Raw genomic sequence first — 14,317 nt, forward strand, 5'->3', positions numbered from 1 at the left:
ACAGCTTTCCTGAATTACTGTGTATGTTGTTTTCATACCTTCCTGGCAAAACTACCATCCAGCAACTCGTTTACTGATGTTTGCCTGTTGGGATTGAGGGGTCTTTACCAAATAAGAGTGAGATGTCTCAGCCACTCGCGTCATTGATAACCCTCCACCCTGCTCCTCGGTTTTCTTTTGCCAGCCTGAGGTTGGCGTTCGCAGCATTGCTTGATGTTGTCCTCATAACTACCTATGGTATACAGTCAACGCAAAACGAAGTCAGCACCGAGACTTACTAGGTAGATACCTTCTTCGTGTTGCAACCCCTCGCTCGTCGCCTCCTCGCCAACGCCGTAAATGCCCCGCCCTTAACCGGGGGCTTCCGGTGTTACGTTTGGCGGGAGTTCTGACCGCAAACGGGTTCTTCCCTGGGCCAGGGTTGCGTTTCGTACAGAGGTACTGAGGGGGTTGTGCAGGCCGCTCATGCGCGATTGAACAATAGGAAAATGGTAACTGATAACCTATGGAGAATACCTAGGTATTTATTAGAATCACCTGCTGTGTATGTGTATAGTAGTGTGAACTCTTCGGTTGCTTTATCAAGCCTGGTTGACAGCGGGTGGGTTCCCCGGATCTGGTCCTGTTGGCTCTTTCCTCGAGCCGGCATGAGCCCCGCTAACTAACGGCCCAGATCTTCTTTTGTTTGGCTGGAACAGCTGAAACACATTGCTCTCAGCTCTCATCATCCAGCCGCAGTCTCTCTCAGGATATGCGTTACGCTGAGTTGGCAGCTCTTTACCATATTCATTTGCGGGGGCTCCCGAAGGTCCCGCTGCGGTGAGTCGATCTCCTTTGTCGCTTGTTGCTTGTCGCTTGTCACCAGCGAGCCAGCCTTGCTTAAATCTGGCCCGCGTTAGCCGCAGTCGCTTGAGGTGTCAGATGGCATGCTCAGCAGCGCGCTTGTCATTGGCCACTCGCTCAATTCGCTGAAGAGATGGAGGCACGCGGCGAGACCAAGTGGTCTACCCGGCAGAAAAGGTTGGTGAGTTACCTATCCGTATCTTTCCCGTCTCTCGGGATTGCCAAATGAGGCTCCATTATTGCCACACCCGCTGCGCTGTCAAGATTGCCGTGCCTCGCAGAAGCAATGGCTTTTTTTGTGTCAGAATCCTTGCGTGGTTGTGGTCTCTTATCGGCTTTTGCGGCCTGTCCTCTCCCGTTCACTCCGCCATGGCCACCTGGTGGTTCTCCTCACCGAGGTCGTTGGGTGTCCGCCGCCCCGTCCTACTGGAATGCTTGCGGTCGGATAGTTTTGACCGAGCTGTTGCTCATCCCCGTTTTCGCTTTGACTACCCCCGGGGCCCCGGCCCCGCAGATGACGAGTCGCATATATAGTTGACCATCATGGCCTCTCGCTTGTGAGATGTTGGTCCATCCATTGCGCCTTTTTAACAGACTGACTACCTACTTGCCTTGACATCTGTTCAAGTTTAGAGATTGACCTTGCCCTTACCCGCCCGTCTTGTATCTCGCGCATCGTTTCAACCATCAGTATGGATGCTCATTCTATGTCCGTCACCAGCGCCGCAGGCAAGAAAACGTCGAGGATATACCAGGACCTCAAAACCTCCCGGCTTTACGGTGTCTCGTCAAGGAGGCAGAGTATCATGGATAGTGTCCTAAAGGTATTTGTCACCCAGCCCGAAAATAGTCCTTCGGTTCCATTCCATTCACCGCAGAATCCAACCTGGGAACACTCCTGCAGTGCACAAGTGGAGGATACGTCGTGATGTTTCAGAGTTACGACCTTAACGGTGCGCTGGAACTTAGCACTCACTGACATTTGCTGTAGCTCGAGACCCTTGACCCGAGTAGAAGACCACATGTCGGGATAGTTGGTGCTGGCTTTGCCGGGCTCAAGTGCGCCGATGTGCTGCTCCGAAATGGCTTCCGCGTCACAATGTTGGAAGCGAGGAACCGTCTCGGTGGCAGGATTTTCCAGGAGAGGTTACCCAATGGCCATTTGATAGACATCGGTGCGAATTGGATTCATGGTACGACCGAGAACCCAATCATGGATTTGGTCAAGGAGACCAAGACGACGGTTGGCGTCTGGGATAACCACTCGTGCATTTATGACGAGGATGGACGGCTGCTTCCCCTCGAAGAGGGAGAGAAGTACTCGACCCTGATGTGGGACATCATCGAGGATGCTTTCGAGTATTCCAACAAGCATGGCGCGAATATCGACCCTGGGAGGTCACTGCTGGATTTCTTCCAGGAGCAGGTTGTGAAGAGGATACCGGACACCCAGGAGGACTATCAGAGGCAAAGGCGCCTCCTCCTCCACATGGCCGAATTATGGGGTAATTTTGTCGGCAGCCCTCTTAGAACCCAGAGTCTCAAGTTTTTCTGGCTGGAGGAGTGTATCGAGGGCGGTAAGGCACACTCTCTCGGCTTCCCTCTTGACGTATTTCGCTAATTTGTCCTAGAAAACCTCTTTTGCGCAGGGACATACAACAAAGTTCTGGAGAAGGTTGCTCAACCGGCCATCGACGGTGCAGATATCCGCTACAAAACCCGCATCTCCGAGATCTACGGCAAGTCTATGGCACAAAATAACATGGCCAGGGTTAAGACCGCCGACGGCCAAGTCCTCGAGTTTGACGAAGTTGTCGTCACTTGCCCGCTGGGCTGGCTCAAGAAGAACCTGCAAGCCTTCTCCCCGCCTCTGCCTGACCGGTTATGCCAGGGAATCCAAAACATTGGCTACGGCAGCCTAGAGAAGGTCGGTCCCACCATTTCATCAATGCCACGTTTACACAAGTTAACGTCTCCCAGGTCTACATTTCCTTCGGCACCGCCTTTTGGCTCAGCCCGTCCCCGGGCGAGAGCCGCATAGTCCAAGGCTTCTGCCAGTGGCTCGCCCCAAATTATGCACAGGACTCCAACCCTAACCGCTGCCTCAGCGAAATCGTCGAGTTGGGCTCGCTCGGGGCCGCAGCCCATCCGACCCTGCTATTCTACCTCTACGGCGAGCAGTCGCAGCATCTCACCTCTAGCCTCCGCTCACTCCCTTCGCGAAAGGAGAAAGATTCGTTCATCTACGACTACTTCAAACCATACTACTCCCGCCTCCCCTCCTACGATGAGTCCAATGCGGACTGTCAGCCCACGGCATGCTTCGCCACAGATTGGCTGGACGATGATCTGGCGGGGAACGGAAGCTACAGCAACTTCCAGACTGGCCTTCTCGAAGGCGACAAGGACGTCATCGCGATGCGGAGTGGCGTGCCCAAGGAGGGGATCTGGCTCGCGGGGGAGCACACCGCACCGTTTGTGGCGCTGGGGACGGTGACGGGTGCCTACTGGAGTGGCGAACACGTTGCCCGGAGGATAACGCAGGGATACTGGAGGGGAAGGGAGAAGGAGAAAGAGAGAGGGGTTGTTGGGGTTGTGGTTGACGGGGAGAAAGGCGCCGAGATACAGGGTTAGGGCTTTTGGTAGGCGCAGGTTTGCGGGGTCAGCGGTTTCGCGACATTTGGCTCTGGATTGGTGGCGTTTGCATTGCATGAAGGCGCTCTTACGCATCTTCCTCCTACCTATACTGTGTAGATCTTACTATTACTGCCCCTGGCGAGGTCCTCTTCTTTCCCCCTTCTTTAGAAAAATATGAAACATTCTAGTCACGGTCCAAGCCATTGTTTGTCTTCTCCATGGGTTTCGCCCCTTCCTCGAGACCTTGGTCATCTGATATGGTCGAGTACGGCATTGCCTATTCTGGCCAACGGGGCAAGTCCACTAAGCCCACAGTGTTCACAGCCGGCGACTCGAAGAGAGGTCGAGTTAACGGCAAGGCAGCAGTCGCTATGGATTGGATGTTTAATCATTGCCCCTTGCTCGCGTATGGCCACGTCGGATGTGAGGCTCGGAGAAGTCCCGGGGCTCGTTTTCGCTTCATTTCCCCTCTCTGTCTGCCCAATATCAGTTGTTGTTTTTCGGCCTGTCGTCGAGCTTGGTGAGGTTTCGAAGTGGGCGTCTCCACAGGCGGAGAGTCCGGCACAGTCATCGATGAGCGTTTGAGTCCGGAGGTGGGGTCTCAGATCCCTGTACCTCTCCCCACGCCTCACGCTAGTGATAAGGCCGATCAACTGATTGGGCTCTCTGCCCAACACCTGCACTCGGAGCACTGAACCGCTTCCATGTCACGGGTGGTCGGTCGTCTTGCACCCGACAGACCTCGACCTCCTGCGAACCACTTCACCCATTTGCCTTCCTCCCTCAAAACCCCCCGGTCGCTGGTTGACTCTTTTTTCTCTTCCATCGCACAACACGACCACGGCATTAATTGTGCCGTTTCACCCGGCGCCTTGTGTTCTGGCAACATAGGCTTTGTTTCTGTCTACCTCTTCGCCCGTCACCCGTCACCGGAGAGAAGACCGGGAGCGCATCTGCATCTAGCTGTTCGGGGCCGAGCATCGATCGACTTCTGCGAAATGCCAGTAATCATGATCCGTCTCGTCTCAACATGACCAGTCCGGCCGCCTTTTTACGTCCTCCGTACTCGACCTTGCTGGACTATTAATCCACAGTGGCCCAAAACACATCAGCCCCTCTTCTCTTCCGTCTTCCGTCTCGCTCGAGTACCTACGATTTCGCCCACTTGTTCGACGGCCACTCACCACAACCCCCCACGTCGATAACTTCCATCTCGCAATTCCAGGTGCCCGTCGCGGCACCCACTACCGCAACGGCCCATCATGGCATCTTTCTTTCAGTCATTTCGCAGCTCGTCCATGGCGAAGCAGCTACTTCGCTTTGCTCTCTCTCGACTGGACCTACTCGATACACAAGCGCTTGATTTGGAGAACCTCGACTTTGCCCTCGGTCGAAATACGGTCCTAGAGTTTCGGGATGTCGGACTGGTTCTTCAGGTAGGTTTTCTAGGTGGCCCGGATGCGCCGCCCGCGTATCACGGTGTATACTGGGGTTGACACAATTCTACGTAGAAACTCGAGAGGCTGCTGGGGTTGCCCCCAACCTTTTCTCTCCAAAAGGCCAAGGTGCTCGTCCTGCGGGTCACGATTCCCATGGACTTTTACACCAGCCCCATCACGGCCGAAGTAGACGGTGTCGACATCCGCTTGAAGGTGGCGTCCAAGAAAGAGAAGGATGGACAAAATACGGGGAAGCGGGGCACAGCCGGTCCCGAGGCCGTACCGACAGCTGCGGACCTCGCACAGTCCTTTTTGGAAACGCAACCTGTGGCAGAGAAGAAGGAGCTCGAGCAAGCCCTCGCCGCCGAAACCCAGGATCTCGCTGCTTCCATGGCCGCTAGCGGATCCGAAAGTGACGACGACTTGACGGTTGGCACGGGGCAGACTCTCTCGCTGCCCGCTTTCTTGACCGACTTCCTCCAAGGCATCGTGGATAGGATTCAGATTCGCGTACAGAGCGTTATATTTCAGGTGGACGTCGAGGTGGCGGTTGATCCCAGTTCCTCGGTTCCGGAGCTCGTTACTTTCCAGCTGTCGCTGGATAACATCAACGTGGAAGGCGTAACCTCAACAGCAGAAACAACCGATGAAGCCTCCGCAATCGTCCACAAGGAGGGCAAACGCCATATTCTACTGGACAACATTCGGGCTGCTTTGATAACTGAGACAAACGTCTTCTCCTCGTTGGCCAGGTCTACGTCAATGCCCTCATCCGTGGCCTCCCGCTCGCCCGTGCTCAATGAGACCGCCACATTTTCCCCGCCCGGGCTTGCCCGCAGTGTCAGCTCCGGTTCGATGGCCAGTTCCGATGGTCTCTCGCAAAGTCAATACCCGCTACAGGACAGCGAAGCGGCGTTCAACATCCCATACAGTTTTGACAACAACGACCGAGGCGAGGCTGATGAGACATCACCCTTATCCACTCCAAGGGCGTCCGTCTACCGGGGCTCACCTCCACCAACCGTCAGGGATCATGCCAAGTCGGCGGTTCTCGAGCCTTCGCCCCGACTTTGGTCGACCGCGGGGCGAGAAGCGCAATCGGAGCCATTTCTGCGCCCTCCTGAGGGTTTCTCTCTCTCCAATGACCCGTCTCCTGCAGCCTCCGTCCACTCAAGCTCAAGCGGCTCGGCGAGAGATGACCTGGCCGAATCACACATTTACAGCCACGAGGATGCCGAGAGCATGTACATGAGCGCGTTCTCCCAAACAGGGTCTCAGGGGCTGCGCACCGGCATGCCGTGTGCCTGGGATGCCTTCGAAGACGCTGAAGAGCATGAAACTGTAACTGAACCGTTCACAGCAACCCGGTCGGCTCTCCACGAAGACGGCCAAGCCGGTGATTCCCTGGCCTCACCATCTCAAGACCACGAGAGGGATGGCCCCAGCTTTGATGCACAGGAGCCCTCCGTAGAGGAACCTGAACCCGCACAAGACGATATCCCAACTCCTCGAGGGCCAACACGTCTGGTAAAGGAACTCTTGTCCCTTAGCTCGATTTCGGTCTATCTTCCATCAACTCACAAACACGCCAATGCCGATGCCCCTAATCTCAGCAAATCAATATCCCCGAACATGCCAGGAGCGTTCTCAATGTATTCCGCGGCGACTACGAGCCCCAAGCTTATACCCGTCAACGAACCAGCCGCGGAGGAAACGTCCGTCGATCCATCCATTGAAATCGTACTGAAACCCGTAGATATCCAGTTCGACGCATCAATTGGGTTTCTCCTGGCCATGGTTGTCGCCCGGCTCCTTGAAGCAGCCCAAGGTGGGTCGAAGGATTCTGTTGGCCCTGCAACAGCGAAGCCGCCTCCAAAATCTCCGGATATCAAAATCACCGTTGAACAGTTGTCTGTACTTTTTCTAGAGAAACTGGCAGGCGTGGCCGATGTCCCTCACAGGCTCTTCGAGAAGAGGACGACAGACCTGGGCTCTGATGTGCTACTCCAAGCTCAGCTTGCTGACATCAGGGGCTCGCTCTCCAACGAAGGCCCACAAACGGAGATGAACTTTAGCATCGAGAAACTGAAGTTCGGGTACGCGAATGATGATATCATCTCATTCGACCGCTCTGTCCTGATGTTCGAGTCTGTTGCGAACACCTTCCCCTCCGCTGGCCAGGATGTCTCGGTCAAGGCGACGATGGGGCCCGAGACGTCGCGTCTGGAGGTCAACACGTTGCCCCTCCATGTCAAGCTAGATCTCCAGAGGCTTGATGAAATGTTCAGCTGGTTTGGCGGGCTCAGCAGTTTTCTTAACATGGGGGCTTCCATCACCGCCAACAAGTCAGGGGCAGACAAAACTCCGGCCAAGCCGATTCAAAAACCCAAGGGTGTCCGATTTGACGAGCCAATTCATCCTGATGATCGAACCGTTGCAAAGGAGAACAAGACCGACTTGCGCATCAACGGTCTCCGGGTCGATCTAATCGGGAAGGACTGTAGCGTGATGCTGAACACCAGCGCCCTTAAATTGGTCAGCAGAGAAGAGGGCCTTGGGGTACATCTGAGCAGGATACGACTATCAGGACCATACCTCAAAAATTCCAGAGCCGAAGCTCCTATCGTAAGCGAGGTCTTGGACACCAGAGCCGAATTCCTGTCGTTGCCCCGGGCCAAGGACCTTGAGAGGCTCATTGAGCTCATCACCCCTTCTAAAGTCAAATTCGACGAAGACGAAGATGAGATTATGGTGGACACGCTGCTGCGGCAACGGAGGAAAGGATCTGTTCTTTCCCTGGCCATTGGGAAGGTCAGAGTTGACGCAGGCAACTTACAGCAGCTCACCTGCCTCCCAAGTCTTGTCGATGACCTGGCTAGGCTTGGGACCGTTGCGAAATATCTCCCCGAGGATGATCGGCCAGGCCTTCTCACGCTATGCCATGTCAAACATTCTGAATGCCGTGTTGATGTTGGCGGCCGGTTCGGTGCCGTTTTAACCTCACTCAGCAACCTTGAAGTGGCACATATTTCGATGCCCCAGTTGGCCGCCGTCGCCGTTGGCGAAATGGCCGTCACGCGAAATAAAATCGAGGAGCTGGTGATGACTTCGCCGCCTCCAAACGGCACGCTGCAGAATCTTCCGGTCTTCATGATGAGACTGATTGATGACATCGAACCAGTCCTCAAGATCAAGCTGATTGGGCTGGGCTTAGAATACCGGGTCCCTACCATCATGGACGTTCTAAACCTCAGTCAGGATGCTACGCCGGAGGATTATGAGGCCGGGTTGGCCGCATCCGTTGCGAGCCTGGGAGAGCAAGCCCACACTGTCATCAGGAAAGCATCTTCGGGGTCGCTGGCATCAACGGGCCAGGCCAAGGCCTCGAAGTCACTCAAGGTGGACATCGCCTTCCGGGACTGCCTCATCGGCTTGAACCCGCTTGCGTTGGCGTCCAAGCTGACCGTTGTGCTCACCGATGCACATCTTGAAATGACGCCAAACTCGCACGATATCACCGCAGTAACGACCATGAAACGAGCTGCTATTTTGTTGATCGACGATACATCCATCCTCGAATCTCCCGGAGCCCGCTTCGCGTCGACGCGCCGTCCACAAGCAGCCCCTTCACCCCAAGTTACCGAGTTATGTACAAAGGGATACGTCAACATCTGTCAGATCTCGTCAGCAAAGGCAACAGTGACAGTTTCAAAGGATTCAGAGGGTGACACCCAGCTGGAGGTTGAAGTTCGCGACGACCTCTTGGTCCTCGAAACTTGTGCGGATTCGACGCAAACTCTCATCGCGTTGGCCAACGCTCTGACGCCGCCCACGCCCCCGAGCAAGGAAATCAAGTATCGGACATCAGTTGTCCCCGTCGAAGACTTGTTAGCCTCTATTCGGGCGGAGGCGTTCGGCCAAGCCGAAGGCGACTACGACTTTGATAATGACTTTGAGATTGCTAAGGAGCTTGGAGACGATGCCGATAGCGACCTAGACTTTGACGGCGGGCCAAGTGATAGTCCGTTAAACCTTGACTCGCAGTATCTCGAGGAGGGGGTCGTCCAGGAAGAGCTGTTCAATGCAACGTCTGACTCAATTCTCCAAGAAGGCGGGACCAAATTCGAAGACACGAACGATGGGGTCCTTCTCAGCACGACTGGCCTCGACAACCCAAGCAGTAGTGGGCTAGAAGTCAGCACCGGCGACCTCTCTATCAAAGACGATTACTTTGAGAACGGACCGGTTGCCCGCGGCACTGCGCATCGCTGGGACTCCAAGGCGAACAAGTACGACCAACATAACGACCTCAAGCTCCAGCGTAGCCCCTTGAAGGTCTGCGTTCGCGATGTGCACGTCATCTGGCACTTGTTCGATGGCTACGATTGGGCGCGCACGCGCGAGGTGATCGCCAAGGCCGTACAGGAGGTCGAGGCGAAGGCATATGAGCGGCGGACCAGGACGGATCGCAGGGGCGGCTACGACCAAGACCTTGACGAGGACGAAACAGTCATTGGCGACTGCCTTTTCAATTCCATTTACATTGGCATCCCGGCCAACCGTGATCCCAAAGAACTCGCCCAGGCGATCAACCACGGCCTGCAGGATTTTGGAGACACGGAGTCGATTGCAACCTCGACAGCCACAACGTCGACACTCCGTACGGCGGGGCAACGCCGCAGATCCAAGAGCCTCAAGCTGGATCGGAGCAAGCGTCACAAGATCACTTTCGAGCTCAGGGGCGTGAACGTGGACATGGTTATGTTTCCGCCGGGCTCAGGGGAGACAGTCAACTCACTTGACATCCGGCTCCGCGATGTTGACGTCTTTGACCACGTCCCAGAGTCGACCTGGAAGAAGTTTGCCATGTACGACATCGACGCCGGCGAGCGTGAATTGGGCGCTAGCATGGTGCATGCCGAGATCATCACCACAAGGCCCGTGGACACGCCAGCGACCGAGATGGTGATCAGCGCCACCATTCTGCCCCTGAGGCTGCATGTTGACCAAGACGCCCTCGATTTCATCACCAGGTTCTTTACGTTCCGAGACGAGACGGCGCCGGTCCACGCCTCCCCGAGTGACGTCCCCTTCATCCAGCGGATTGTGGTCAACAGCGTTCCAGTCAAGCTGGACTTCAAGCCGAAACGAGTCGACTACGCCGGTCTACGCTCGGGCAAAACGACAGAGTTTATGAATTTCATGATCCTCGAAGGCGCCCGACTAGTTCTCCGCCGTGTCATCCTGTACGGCGTCTCCGGGTTCGACCGGCTCGGCGATCAGCTCAACGATATCTGGACGGCCGATGTCAAAAGCAACCAGCTGCCCGGTGTCCTCGCCGGCCTGGCACCCGTGCGCTCCCTCGTGAACGCCGGGTCCGGCTTCCGGGACCTGATTGAGATCCCGATCCGCGAGTACCGCAAAGACGGCCGGATCGTGCGCAGCCTCAGGAAGGGCGCCACGGCGTTCGCCAAGACGACCGGCACCGAGGTCGTCAAGCTGGGCGCCAAGCTCGCCATCGGCACGCAGAACGCGCTGCAGGGCGCCGAGGGCCTGCTCGCGCCCCAGCAGACCGGCGAGGGCAGCAGCAGCAGCGCGGCGGCCGTCGCGGCCGTGCTCGGCGACGACTGGGACGAGGAGGAGTACGAGGAGGAGGTCCACCGCAAGATCAGCCTGTACGCGGACCAGCCCCTCGGCATCGTGCAGGGCGTGCGCGGCGCCTACGCCAGCCTGGCGCGCGACCTGTCGGTCGCCCGCGACGCCATCATCGCCGTCCCCGCCGAGGTCATGGACAGCCAGGGCGCCCAGGGCGCCGCCGCCGCCGTGCTCAAGAAGGCCCCCACCATCATCCTCCGCCCGGCCATCGGCGCCACCAAGGCCATTGGGCAGACGCTGCTGGGCGCGACGAACTCGCTCGATCCGATGCATCGGAGGCGGGTTGAGGCTGTGAGTTTTTTTTTTTTCCTGGTTTTACTTGCTTTGTTTGTGTGGTTTGTTTGTTTGTTTGTTTGTTCGCGTTGTGCTAACTGGTGGTCGGCAGAAATATAAAAAGCATTGATTGTGGCATGCCTGGTGGGTTTGAGGGCCCAGTGGTGTTGAGGGCCGAGTGGTGTTGCGGGCCGAGTAATGAGCAACGTTGGCATAGGGAGCATCATGGAACTGGAGCCGGAGTTGAGTGGATATGTCGGGGTTTTACGGCGCTTTTTCCGTTGGTGGTGTTTATTTTTTGCTCTTCTCTGGAGGAGTTTCGTCTCGGGGAGGTTCTGTCCGCCCAAATCACCCACCCCATTTCCTCTTTTTTTGTCAGAGCATATCTCATATACACCCCGGATCACATACCGCATTTTTGTTTCGCCTGGGTAACGAAATGAAATCTTGCATTTAGATTGGCGCCGGAAGGACTGGGGATATGATTGATACGGATTGGGCCGCTACTACATACATGACACCCCAAGCATCTCCCGCAATAGGTTTAGATGGCATGGGAGGAGGGACAGGTTGATAGATGGGGCGGGGATTGGAGATTGGCTGTTCAATACACATATGTTACAATTCCTCCGGCTTCGTGGACGTGTAGCGAGTGACTTGGGTAGTTTCGGGTGGTTGAGTGATGGCGAATTTGGTCTGCCACCCCGGTGGCTTTTTTGTGTCGTATGTGAGAACGGCAAGGGGAGGTGGTGCACAAGGCGTGATGATGAACGGCAATATGACGGTAACGTCCGTTGTAGTGGGTGATAAATGCATCCATCTCGTCCACCGGATTTGAATGCGACAGATCGTGGATCGCTCGGCCCAAGAGGGAGGCTATCAGAGACTACGTACTCGCCGAGCTCTTAGAAATGGGCCCACAAGCACGGCTTCACTTACTGGGGAGTTTCCTCTAGAAATCTCGGGTATAGATGGATTGGATGATACAAAACGGCGTGGGAAACCCCGTATGTTTGTTAAGTTTTTAATCTCCTACGCCGTAAAACAGGCGATGGCTGATAACGAGTAAGATATTCAGGAATTTAGCTATATAGTAACAAGGAATCACATAACATGACCTCTTCTTCGGCTGGTTGGGGTGTTATAGGGGATAGAGTTCATACTTTGTGGCGTGACGTCGTAGCTCAGGGGGGTTTAACGTAAGAAGTGTGGTTGGTGGCTTCGCTTCAGGCTCACGAGGGCATTCCGAGGGTAGGAGTGACAGTCAGGTATTTAAGACAGTCATTTTCCCCGGAGAATTCCCAGGCTATCATTGCAAATTGGCTCAATCATCACCCTCACCCAACCTTGGGCGGAAAAAAAGCACAAATCCGACCGTCATGACGACATATGCCCGAGGGCAAGCAAACGCCCCCAATCTCAACACAGCCAACCTCCAGTGAACGCCATCCCAATTTAATCACAACCCCAAAGAATTTCAGTACCCGTTCTCCTCCCGCCTCGGATCCTCGCCATCCCCACTCCCACTCGCACTAGGCCCCTCCCTCCCGGCCCGCTCGCCGGCCTCCCGAATCGCCTCGTCGTCACCACGCAGCTTGGCAAAGTAGGCGGTGATGTCCTCGGCGCTGACGGCCTGCTTGCTCTCGGCGAACTTCTGGAAGAAGGGCATGAGCCTGTCCTTGAGGTGCTGGTAGGCCATGACGCCCTCGATGGCGCGCACGCGGTCGACGTTGCGCAGCGCGTTCTCGCCCCGCTCCAGCAGGCTGCCGTTGCTGCTGCGGTTGTCCTCGGTGTCCTCCTCCGCCGGCGGCTCGTACGTCTCTTCTTCCTCGAGGAGCTGCGGGTGCGGTGCGAGGAGGGGGAAGCATGACGGGCAATGGCAGAGATTGGTGCGGAAGGACGGGGTTAGAAATAGAGAGAATGGTGTGGTTGTTGCAGGGGGTGGCGGGAGTCCTGCGAGTTTGCAAGTGGGCAATAGCGATGGCTCGCTTGTATCGACCTCACTCCTTGGGCGCTTAGAGGTTTGTGAGTCGGTTTCGTCGTCGGCTTTGCGCTTCTTGGAAGCGCTATCCAACTCCCCGGTGCTGGTAACGACGGGGGCGGCAACAACGGGGGGCGTTGCCGAAGCAGACTCGAGCCCTGCACTGCCTTGCTTGAGGAAGACGGGCTCCAGGAACCCGGGGGTGCCAGCGTATCTCTTGATCCACGGATGGGTCTCGACACACTTGTAACAGATGAAACCGTCGAACTCGTCCTCCGCGGGGAAACCTGGGGGAGGCGGGGGGTCGTTGTCATCCTCCTCCGCTTGTTCATTCGTCTCGTTCCCAGTCTGCCCCGTGGCCTCGGCATCCTCGTTAATTGTCGGGAGCGGGCCGTTCACATCCTTAACTTCTGGCTTCACTTTGTTTTCCGCCAGGTTCTCGAACCATTTCGGGCCCAGCCCGACCACACACCCAGGGTGCCACCAATCCTCACCACAGCCTCCCGTTTCGTGTGTCCCCAACCCGAGACATTGGAACATGGTACCTTTTTGCTCAAAGGGATCGTAATCACACTGACAGCCGCAGAAGCGGTTCCGGAAGTTGTGATTATACTTGTTGTTTGGGTTCGGTTCCTCCGAATGAACACCCCCCTTAAGGCTCGTTTGCGGGTGGATGCGCAAAGTGCACGCGCTCGACTTGGGGAATCGGGTAGTGCCGCAGTCGCATGTGAAGTTCCGCTTGGCAAAGATCTCGACGAGGGTATGCTCGCCGTGGCATTGGACCGAGCAGGCGTAGCAGACGCCGGCGGCATCGTAGGAATCCGAGGGGTTGGGTGGCGGGGGGTTGCATGTCATGCAGGCGAAAACGCTCTGTCGGAGAGGACCAAGGGGATTCGTGCAGTGATCAATACTCTAGCAGCGCGTTAGTCAAGAGTCGGCGTGTTTGATGTGGCGATGTTCGTACGAATGGTAGTGCTTCTCGCGCATCGGCCTCGAGCCGCAGCTGATCTCGAATGAAGCTAGAGACATGTCAATTACTCTCTGCATCAACAAAACGACTCCAACCTGTTCGAAGACACATACTCAGCAGCAGTTTGTGAGTTATCTGACTTTTGAGAGATGCTCTCAGTGCGGGCCTTGACACCCGCGACGGGCGCGTCAGGGCAGTCGGTGCTGTCGGCGACAGACGGTCGAGGAATCGAAGATTGCATCGCGGTCGATCGACAAAACAGGATTGTTGTATTAATGTAAAGACAGCGGTATCCGATCCGTATCGGGAGATGAATAAAACGGATCGTATCGAAGGGCGATGATTGATTTGAAGAGGAAGAGGTCTCTGTCGGTTTGGATGAAATGGAATCCCATGTTGCACTGCACTGCGAATGTGACGCGGTTAACAGAACGGTATCTTATCGAAGAGGCGCCCGTGCCCCACTGTGCAGGGGGGCACCTCGAAGCAATCACTTTACGCGACCACCCAGATTAGGCT

General features: G+C 56.0%; 3 protein-coding genes across 3 annotated transcripts; 2 read left to right on the plus strand and 1 right to left on the minus strand.

Annotated features, from left to right (window-relative positions):
- Positions 1 to 1,535: 1,535 nt before the first annotated feature.
- Positions 1,536 to 3,477, plus strand: B0H64DRAFT_416068 (uncharacterized protein; the record flags this gene model as incomplete). The annotated part of the gene is made up of 4 exons (XM_062805138.1): positions 1,536 to 1,667; positions 1,835 to 2,420; positions 2,475 to 2,770; positions 2,824 to 3,477. 4 exons carry the CDS (start codon positions 1,536 to 1,538, stop codon positions 3,475 to 3,477), a joined length of 1,668 nt encoding a protein of 555 aa, XP_062660281.1.
- Positions 3,478 to 4,628: 1,151 nt separating this feature from the next.
- B0H64DRAFT_108985 (uncharacterized protein) lies at positions 4,629 to 11,024 on the plus strand. The gene is made up of 3 exons (XM_062797766.1): positions 4,629 to 4,916; positions 4,992 to 10,865; positions 10,960 to 11,024. The coding sequence occupies exons 1-3, from the start codon at positions 4,743 to 4,745 to the stop codon at positions 10,975 to 10,977; spliced, it is 6,066 nt and encodes a 2,021-aa protein (XP_062660282.1). The 5' UTR covers positions 4,629 to 4,742; the 3' UTR covers positions 10,978 to 11,024.
- Positions 11,025 to 11,994: 970 nt separating this feature from the next.
- Positions 11,995 to 14,190, minus strand: B0H64DRAFT_356351 (putative zinc finger in N-recognin-domain-containing protein). Its single transcript, XM_062801596.1, has 3 exons — positions 13,912 to 14,190; positions 13,793 to 13,847; positions 11,995 to 13,740 (listed from the first exon to the last, which is right to left on the minus strand). Exons 1-3 carry the CDS (start codon positions 14,037 to 14,039, stop codon positions 12,325 to 12,327), a joined length of 1,599 nt encoding a protein of 532 aa, XP_062660283.1. The 5' UTR covers positions 14,040 to 14,190; the 3' UTR covers positions 11,995 to 12,324.
- Positions 14,191 to 14,317: the final 127 nt, after the last annotated feature.

Source organism: Chaetomium fimeti (assembly GCF_033439085.1).
Source record: "Chaetomium fimeti strain CBS 168.71 chromosome Unknown B0H64scaffold_3, whole genome shotgun sequence".
Lineage (NCBI taxonomy): Eukaryota > Fungi > Ascomycota > Sordariomycetes > Sordariales > Chaetomiaceae > Chaetomium > Chaetomium fimeti.

Bases quoted from the DNA above. Each gene is read 5' to 3' on its own strand.
- B0H64DRAFT_108985 (XM_062797766.1), top strand. From the start codon at position 4,743: ATGGCATCTTTCTTTCAGTCATTTCGCAGCTCGTCCATGGCGAAGCAG. The intron at 4,917-4,991 runs GTAGGTTTTCTA...AATTCTACGTAG, and splicing joins ATGTCGGACTGGTTCTTCAG to AAACTCGAGAGGCTGCTGGG.
- B0H64DRAFT_356351 (XM_062801596.1), bottom strand. From the start codon at position 14,039: ATGCAATCTTCGATTCCTCGACCGTCTGTCGCCGACAGCACCGACTGC. The intron at 13,848-13,911 runs GTATGTGTCTTC...ACATGTCTCTAG, and splicing joins AACTCACAAACTGCTGCTGA to CTTCATTCGAGATCAGCTGC. The intron at 13,741-13,792 runs GTACGAACATCG...ACGCGCTGCTAG, and splicing joins CGCGAGAAGCACTACCATTC to AGTATTGATCACTGCACGAA.